The sequence below is a fragment of the Dendropsophus ebraccatus genome, chromosome 4, assembly GCF_027789765.1.
Source record: "Dendropsophus ebraccatus isolate aDenEbr1 chromosome 4, aDenEbr1.pat, whole genome shotgun sequence".
NCBI classification, from domain to species: domain Eukaryota; kingdom Metazoa; phylum Chordata; class Amphibia; order Anura; family Hylidae; genus Dendropsophus; species Dendropsophus ebraccatus.
The window spans coordinates 82,886,159-82,896,073 of NC_091457.1; the positions used below are offsets into that span (position 1 = coordinate 82,886,159).

At 43.6% G+C, this 9,915-nt stretch overlaps 1 protein-coding gene across 1 annotated transcript in view; it reads left to right on the forward strand.

Annotated features, from left to right (window-relative positions):
• Positions 1–9,687, forward strand: part of GARRE1 (granule associated Rac and RHOG effector 1) — a 94,345-nt gene extending 84,658 nt beyond the window's left edge. Inside the window, exons 12-14 of the mRNA XM_069966168.1 lie at positions 4,346–4,483; positions 5,598–5,676; positions 6,529–9,687. Of these exons, the coding sequence (XP_069822269.1) occupies positions 4,346–4,483; positions 5,598–5,676; positions 6,529–6,828 (517 nt within the window). The 3' untranslated portion in view covers positions 6,829–9,687. The remainder of the gene's footprint in view (positions 1–4,345; positions 4,484–5,597; positions 5,677–6,528) is intronic.
• The last annotated feature ends 228 nt before the right edge of the window (positions 9,688–9,915 follow it).

Here is a 9,915-nt window from a genome sequence, read left to right on the forward strand (position 1 = left end):
AGGCTGGTGTGACGGGGGAGAGGCTGAGGGAGCAGCTGATGTAGCACGGGGAGCAGTGGGGGGCACAGGGAGAGGGCGCGGTAGAGGCAGGCTGTAATACACCGGCCCTGAAGCTCAGTATGGGGCCGCGGTGAGTACAGCTACAGGTACAGTAAGGCGCCGCTGTGAGCTTCGGGCACGGACAGGCTGTAATACACTGTCCCGGAAGCTCACAGCTCCAGCCTCTTGGCGCCCGGACTTCTCTCCTGCTCAGTAGTGCCGCGATGTCACATGTCCGCTGCTGAGCAGGAGGGAAGTCCGGGCACCGAGAGCCTGCAGCTGTGAGCTTCCGGGACAGTGTATTACAGCCTGTCCGTGCATGAAGCTCATCTACTGAACTGTTAGTGGGGGGAGTTGCCCAGTCCGACACTGTGTGTGGGGAGGGGAGAGACCTGCACACACAGTTCTGCCCACTCACTGTGCGGCCTCTCTCCTCCACCGTTCTCGTGCCTGGCTAGGTCCTTCAAGAAAATGGCGCTGCCACCCCGCCCCTTGTAATTCAGCTGTGTACTGCGCATGTCCATGCACATGCGCAGTTCACAGTGACGGAGCCTCAAGTGTAAGTGAACCAGACGGACTCCGTCGGTTCACTTCAATGTTAAGGAGGTGCCGTATAGTGTCTGTGTGTGTGTCGTGAAATGACGTCACACACAGACACTATAAACATGGCAGCCCCCTGTGCAAACATTAATTTGATAAAAACACCCAAGCCTTATGTAAAAAAAAAAATAAAAAATACAACACACTTATTTTTTCTTATCACCTTTTATTAAAAATTTTTCAAAAATGTGACACTGTCCCTTTAAAGGAGAAGTCGAGCAACAATTTATTAAGATATTGTATTGCTCCCCAAAAGTTATACAAATCCCCAATATACACTTATTATAGGAAATGCTTATAAAGTGCTTTTTTTCCCTGCACTTACTACTGCATCAAGTCTTCACTTAAAATTGTGATGTCACGACCTGACTCCCAGCGCTGTGCGGGCTGTGGCTGCTTGAGAGGATGATGGCAGAGGGATGCTCAGTGTCCCTCCAGTGCCCTGTGTCCCTCAGTGTCTCTCTCCAGCAGCCAGAGCCCTCACAGCTCTGGGAGTCGGGTCGTGACTAGGGATGCACGATGCACCGAAATATCGATACTACTATCGATATTTCGAGCAAAAATATGGTTCGGTACCAGGATTTCCTGGTATCGATACTTTATATTAAGCTGCCTAATAACGCAGCTTAATATAAAGTATAGAGCAGAGAACACGGCGGGCGGCTAGCTGAGCGCCGGCCGTGTTCTCTGTGTGCCGCCCCCTGCTCCCTGCAGTCACCTTCTCTGCTCTCCCGGCGGCGGCAAATTCAAATAGCCGGCACACAGCGATCGCTAGTGCCGGCTATTTTACAGTGTACATGCCGCTGTCACACCTGACAGCAGCATTTAACCCCTTCCCGAGCCGCTCCATAGGCAGCACGAGTCTCCTGCATATGGAGCGGCCCCGCTGAGGAGGAGGAGATGCGGCCACTATATATGTAGCTGAGCTGTGAGGTGGGGGAGGCCGGGGCTGTCAGGATCAGTGTGGACATCAGTGGAGGTGATCGGCTCTGGCTATAGGGGGATGTAAGCTACAGATTACCCTGTCACACGGTGCCGGCTGTGCAGCCTTCATTTTATTAAGAACGGCATTGCAGTGCAGACAGCGTCCAGGGGAAATCACATGTCATCACACTGACCGGGATGCAGGGGGCCTGAAGAGAATGCTGCAGCCGCCCGATAGCCCGGACAGGTCGTCAGGACATCAATCACTGCTCTGTATGTAAGGCAGCTGCACAGCGGTCTCCATAGCACAGGCCGTGCTTCCCGGGCAGTGTGGTGACCTCTGCCCGGCCTGTGTGTCTACTCCCTCCTCCACAGCCTCCCCGTGCAGTGTCCAGGACCCTCTCCCTGTGCTGTAAGCCGGTGGAGGCTTATCTCCACTCTTCTTGTGTCCATCAGTCAGTGTGAGTGCCCTGTATCTCCTATCTATCTATCTCCTATCTATCTATCTATCTATCTATCTATCTATCTATCTCATATCAATCTATCTACAGTATCGATCTATTATCTATCTATCTCATATCAATCTATCTACAGTATCTATCTATTTCCTCTTTCTCTCTGTCTCCTATCTATCTCTCTCTGTCTCTCTCTCTCTTTTCTCTCTCTGCCCCCTCTATCTATGGCATTGTAGTGTCTGAATATTCTGTGGCGGTCTCCCCCCATGTACATTGTGCCAACCCTGGTGCTGTGTATAGACCCGCTGCAGTGCCACAATATATACAGACACTTACAATATATATATAACAATCCTATAAATATCCAGATCATTTGCTATAATTCTTATGACACAAGTTACTGGCCAATTGCGGCTGTGTTCACATGCTGCGGTATGGTTACTTGTTGCAGGTTTTTACATATTTAAATACCTTGTGGGCAATAACTGCATTGCAGCCTCCACAAACTCAAAGGAGTCTCCCAAAATATAGGAAACGGAATAACTAGCTGATTGGTGGGAGTTGTAGTGCACAAAGATATGTTGGGAGCTGCAGTTGTACAGCAGCAGCCTCCTGACACAACTCCCAGCATACCTCCTTGTACACAACAACTCCCAGCATACCTCCTTGTACACAACAACTCCCAGCATACCTCCTTGTACACAACAACTCCCAGCATACCTCCTTGTACACAACAACTCCCAGCATACCTCCTTGTACACAACAACTCCCAGCATACCTCCTTGTACACAACAACTCCCAGCATACCTCCTTGTACACAACAACTCCCAGCATACCTCCTTGTACACAACAACTCCCAGCATACCTCCTTGTACACAACAACTCCCAGCATACCTCCTTGTACACAACAACTCCCAGCATACCTCCTTGTACACAACTCCCAGCATACCTCCTTCTGCACAACAACTCCCAGCATACCTCCTTCTGCACAACAACTCCCAGCATACCTCCTTCTGCACAACAACTCCCAGCATACCTCCTTCTGCACAACAACTCCCAGCATACCTCCTTCTGCACAACAACTCCCAGCATACCTCCTTCTGCACAAAACTTCCCAGCATACCTCCTTGTACACAAAACTTCCCAGCATACCTCCTTCTGCACATAGAGGCATGCTGGGAGGTGTTGTGCACATATCTGCAGTCTGGGGGGGGCATTATATTTGTATTTTTACAGTTTTTTTTTTTTAAACTTTAGTATTGAAATGGTATCGAGTATCAAAATAAAACAGCTGGTATCGGTATCGAACTCAAAATTCTGGTATCGTGACATCACTAGTCGTGACATCACCATGTTATCCAGGAAGTGAAGCTTTGATGCAGTAGTAAGTACAGGGAAAAAAGCACTTTATAAACATTTCCTGTAATATATCTACATCTCTGATTTGTATAACTTTTGAGAAACAGATTGCTGAACTGTGGATGGTTACTTAGCCTTGGTTTATCCCTTGTCATTACATTGACTTATAGGGCCACTTAATATGGTGGATTTGGTGGTTTCCTAACAGGAGCTGCCCCTTGGCTGGGTCCTTCCCGGAGGGATATCTGGCTAGTCCTGTGTTTTGAGACTCTTCAATGAGGCTCCACGGACTCCTCTTTTGCATATTCTTGTATAACTTTTGGGTGGCAATACAATACTTTTCGTCAGACTTCTCCTTTAATTTTTATGCAGCTCTGCCACCAGAAGTGTGAAGTTCCATTCTGTGCTGTGACGTCAGTGTCTCTTGTTCAATGCTGTGCTGCTCTCTTCTTTAGAGACAGCACTTGTGTGCCATACTCTTGAGATAAGTGAGAGTACAGCCCACAGAGTAGAGCTATAATCCGTATTTTCTTTGGAATTTTCCTGTTGCTAGCCCATCTATGTCTACTTGTGACTAATAACATGTGCCTCTGTATGGTCCATACATTGGGCAACGCTAGGAACTGTTGAAGCATATACCATTGGTGCTTTAGGACTGCGGTAAATTGAAAAAATAGGGATGAGACAAGAACTTTCAAGGAAATAAACATCTAATATAAACATGCAAGATGGAAGAGGAAATGTGCAGGGAGCAGGAAACTAAACAGGTTCGATACGCAATATTAGCATCAACACAATTGTTTTTGCTTTGCTCTTGTGCTCTTTCTCTGCATTACATTATTGTAGTATTCTGCCTTTTTAGTAGATAATATGGACTGGTCTATTTGGGTGGGCAGCAGAACCAGACTGTAATATTTATTTTTCAGCAATGTAGACGTATTGCACAATAAAATTCTCTTGTCTTCCAGAGATGTAATAAATAGCAGCTGGACGGGTGCTCAGGGAGATTCAGCCAGTTCAAGTGACGAGACCTCATCTGCTAACGGAGACAGTCTATTCTCTATGTTCTCAGGTCCAGACCTTGTTGCTGCAGTGAAGCAAAGAAGGTAAATGAAGTCCAAGATGCATTACTCCCTGTGCCATCTCTTTTGTTATCAGATATCAATACCTGGAGGCTGCTCAACAGGCAGCACGTCACAGTCTAATAATAGAAAGCACCAAAGTAATACCATACAGTGTCACAGGGCCCTGAGATATTTATACCACATGCATAAATACAAATACTTTTTACAGGGGCTCATGTTTTTGGAGACATTTGGTTCATCTTAAAATGCTGTTGCATAAATAATAATAAAAACAAACATTGGTTGGCTTACGTCATACCAGTGTTTTGAGCCAAATTGTGGGTGCCCATTGGCATGTGGTGATACGTTTCAAGCCACACCCTAGTTAAAGGGGTTATTAGGTAAATCAACTTTTTTAAACATTTGCACTCAGGCATCTGAAAAATAGAAAACCTTATAATTACCCTCCTAGCTCCTCTAGCCCATTATGCACATCAGGCTCAGAGTCAGGACAGACCATTGCCTGCTCAGTCAATCAGTGACCACAGTCTCGTCTCAGCCAGTAATGGGCTGAACGGGCAATGGCTCATGCCACTCCTAGAAGTGCAGCGCGTCAGAAACTGGGGCTCTGTGATAGCAATGTGAGAGCGTAAGTACAGTATGTGGTTGTTCAAGACATGTATGACAACTATTTGGTGCACATTAAGCGACTTTTCGGCTGCATTTGGAATAGTAAATCATTGTGTTCTTTCTTTATTACTGCTGAAAATTTCTTAATAACTTGACAGCTGGGTGTTCCATTCTCATTGTCAAAGAGGTCTGTCTCCACATAGTCTGAAACTGTGAGCACTGAATGCATAGTGTCAGTGTATAGAGGAGCAGCTATCTCTGACACAAATAGCTCTTTATGGCTATGCTCCCACTACGTCCATGAATGTTATTTTTGTCCGTATCAATAGATGGCCGCCTTTTGCCAAATAATGATGGCCTGTTCCCAAGTTGGAAACATATCATACCTTTGTAGGAACTATGACTGGTTCACCCACAGTACACATTTTTCATTGTGTTATGTACTCAAGATAATAGGGAATGATTTGTGGCACCATGCACATAACCATTATTGTTTATGGTAATCTCTGCCACTCTCTTTGGCTAGGAAACATAGCAGTGGTGAACAGGAGACAAACACACTACCATCACCACCTCTTCTCTCCACAGTGGATGATCTTAACCAGGTGAGACACAGTTCAGGAAATTGATACTTATTGTATTTGTAAAAGGTCAACTTTTGGCACAGTGATCTTCAGTTTACTGAACAGCAGCTTGTGCAAATTTCTTCTATGTTTCTTTCAGGGAAGTAGTAGCAAGTAGCAAGCAGTATATAGCAAAGTTACAATTTGTTTGTTTTTACTCTCAGCTCCAACTTCCATGGTACAAATATTTTCTGTCTGCAGGGAAACCTACTGGGGACAGAAGGGAAAGGAGAATAAAGCCACTATTACACGGGGTGATCTGCTCACTGCTGGTTCTATTACACATGCCGACAGCCAACATCGTGCTGTCAGGTCAGCGCTTGCTTGCTCCGGTGCTATTACACATGCTGACAGCGAGCATGTGGGGGAGCTGCTTGAGTAGGGGATTGTTGCTATCCTGGACGTTAGTCATGTCTGCTGTTGCCTTTTATTACAAAAAGCGATCATCACCCGTAATGGCCGATAATCACGTTGTTTAAAAGCCCCTAACTGGTTGTCATTTGTTTATATTAGCAGTATATGATTTACAGGATAAACTTTCATAGATCCACCAATGTTGAGACATCTGGCAGAATAATTAGTTTTCTGGTTTTATGAAATTACTAGATTAAAGGAATACCACCAGATCACTTAACATAGAGAAGAAATGAGGCAATGCCTTGTATTGTGGCGGTTCTGAGTGTGTTTATACAAGTTATGAACCTCAGGTAATTTGCCACAAAATTTTATTGATGCTGACCTTAAGGAATTATAGTATTATTTCTTTCTGCACTGCCTGCTTTTATGTTACTCAGGATGGATCTGATTAACTAGTCAATTTCTTTCTGTTTTTAGGAGAACAAAACCAAAACTTGGCCTCCCAAAGCTCCTTGGCAGCACTCCTCCCCCCTCACCAATACACTGCCCAATCAGAGTTCTTCTTTATACCCCATGACTAATCCCGTGAGCCAGTGGAACGATACAATGCAAATGCTGCAGTCACCTGTCTGGTCCACAGCCAATGACTGCGCTCCGCCTACGGGGATCTCCTCAACGTTTGCTTACGCACAGCAGCAATCTCAACAGGCAAACAAGGGCTTTAAATCTTTCCAGATGAAGCACGAGCGTAGGCCTTCCTACCTGCACCAGTTCTGACCAAGCTGCTAGACCTTCATTTCAGCTGCGATCCGATCCTTTGTTGGGTGTGTTTTATGGGGAGGGAGGGGTTTGCAGTCTCATAACCATTGTGAAAAGTTTGGGTTACAAGCAGTATAGGTTGTTTGGTTTTGATCCTGTGTTGTGGTTTCCATGGACTGACTAAACATCACCTTTGTAATCTCCCACTGAATCTTAGGGATGAGATGAGCAGTGTGAATTTAACGCACAGTCATTCAGCAGTTTGGAGGAGTTTCCCTTTAAGTTAAGGTTTAACACCTCAATAAAACTATGGATCCTACCCAGGGATACATATTAATACCCCCTAGTGCCTCTGTTGCTCCACATCCAACCTTGGGTTCCCATTAAATAGCTATTCCATTTCATGGAACTGCTTATTTATGCTGCAGTGTCTGGGGGTACAGATAGCATGATGGTGGGTTGGGGTGTGCTGGTAGTATATCCCCTATAGTTGTCATATGGGGATTGTATCCCTCTCAACATAAAGGTTCAAAGTATATTCCCCTGTCCCAGCATACATTTTGGCCTGGGGGACTGTATGTCTTTATTTAGATGGATGCCCCTTATTGCTAAGTAAGGAGACCACAGGGGCTTGTATCAGAGGGATACTTCCCCGCGGTTACTTAGTGTCAATGAGACTTCCAATGTGAGATAGGGGTTGTCCAGGCTAGACATGTTAAAATTGCCCCAAAACTGTATTTATATTGAGATGCTTATTGTGTCCCCATGTAAATAAATCACGTTTTAGGGCCAAGGGTCAGCTAAACTGACATTTCAACATAACTAGTCCTCTCCAGCCTGTAGGTGCACCAGTTTCCTTCCTGTGCTGTCAACAGATGTATAATTCATAATGTCCAGGGTTGAGGGGCACCTACCCTATGAAAGAACTCTTGAATATTACAAATTATAAAATGCCATTTCTTGGCATCTCCCTTGTGCCCCTATGATGACCCTGACAGAAATGGTTCTGCTTCTTTATAGAAAACAAATGGATAAAAAGGAGAATTTTGTAATTTGTTGTTTTTACCCCATCCCCTCATTTATTCTGATGGTGGGAGACAGAGGTGGAGTATAACCCCCCCCTCCATCTTATCCCAGCTGCTGCAGGAGAAAGCTATATATGGTGAGGACCTGAACCCCTGGTGGCTACAGGTCATGTCATACAACACCGCTTCTTTCTGGCAATTGTTGCAACTTTTTTCTTTTCTTTTGTACATTATTCACATGGCCAAAGGCATTATGCACAGAACACTCCTGATGAGAGAAAGCGATTTTGGGATAGTAAAGACTTTCAATATTCTTTAAAAATAATTAAAAAATATAGAATAAAAATATCAAATATCTATGTGAGCTGGCTCAGAAATATCTAAATTAATTAGCAGGTAGAATGATAAGAGTCTATTTTTTAAAGTGAAGCATAATGTCACTTAGCAGTGCCATGACACCGACCAGAAACCTACGGGAGCGGAGATTCTTCCAACCAAAGTGGCAGTAGAGATGCTTATAAATGGTGCTTACCACAAAATCGAACTCTCTGTACAGATTCTCCCACCTTATCCCGATCGATGTTACAAAAAATATTCTTTATATATAAATATTATATATATATAGTTTATATGTATTTAAATCGTCATTTCATCTTTTGCAGAGGCCCTTACTGTTAAATCCCCGTATTTTCTAGTATGGAAAGCATATAAAAAAGTTAAAAATTCCAAAACTTACTGACAGTATTAATCTTATTTTTGTATTTTTCTTAAATTGTTATCACTAATCTGCGTTAACTTGTTACTGTGAGGGAGAGCTTGCTGATGGAGGTGACGGTGTGTTCTTCGTAGCACATTCTGAGAGTTAGTTTTTTTTTTTTTATTTCTACAAAGTTTATCTAAATATACCAAAAACATGTATAAAACACTAAACTAAGCTATATATACAGAAATAAACCATACCCCAACTCTGCCCTCCCCCTTCTTGTACAGCAATGTGTCCATAGCAGGCCCTGAATGTGTAACCTTTTTTGTGTTGTGTGGAATCGCCCTGACGTCGCCTGTATTTATAATTTTCTTTTTTTCGCTTCCCCTTCTAGTCAAGTCTTCATCCTGTCTATGTTTACAGAGACTTGTGTGCTGTATATAAACCCTTCTATAGTGATGTGCTTGGCACAGTCTGTGTTTTTTTTTTGTCTTGTTTAGAATGATATTTTGTACCACTTGTTCTGAAGACTGGCTTTAAATATTGAGTTACATGAAATGGCTCACTTTCAGTCCCTTGAAGTGAGTGTCTGCCCCCTTGTGATACCCCTTCCCCACTTCCTCAGTCCTTTGCACTTAACCTTTCCCATATTTTATCTAAATAATTATGGTCTTATTATTGGATAGACGTATATATTTGTACTGAACAGACGTCTCAAAGTGCCAACAATGTTCCACAGGCTACATATATATATTTTTTTTACTTGTATTTTGAAGTCTTCTAAATTAAATGTTGTCCACGGAAAACTAAAATCTGAGACCATTTTTCTATATGTTGAAGCTTTGACCATGTAGGTGCTATGTTTTTGGCTTCCAAATTTTTTCTGGACACTGGTCACCAAAACCTCTAGCAAAAATGGAAAAAAAAAAAAATAGGTGGACCCATTCCCTCTATGAGTAAGTAGAGTCTCAGCTGAGGGTGAGAGGGTTTGGCGCTGTGCGAGTGTGACCCCTTCCCCACTATCGCTTTTTTTTCTCCCCCATCCAGCAAACACTCCTGAACTGGAACTGTACAGTTTGTATTTTACTTCTGAAGCTTCTGTAAGTAAAATGACTATTTGCTTTATTAAAGATACATTTAATAGTGTGACCTTATTTCATGTCTTATTGTTAGATGCAGGTCTTTTGTTACAATAAAAGTAAAACATGTTACTTTGCTTCTAACACATGGGGTTTTCATGTATCAAAACTGTTAAGCTCACGTGTGAAATGAATCAGTCCGTAATCTTTCTGCAACTGTGGACTTGTAAACATACCCTTAGGGTGCGTTCACACCTACCGCATCCGCAGCTTATTTTTCCGCGGAAATCCGCAGGTC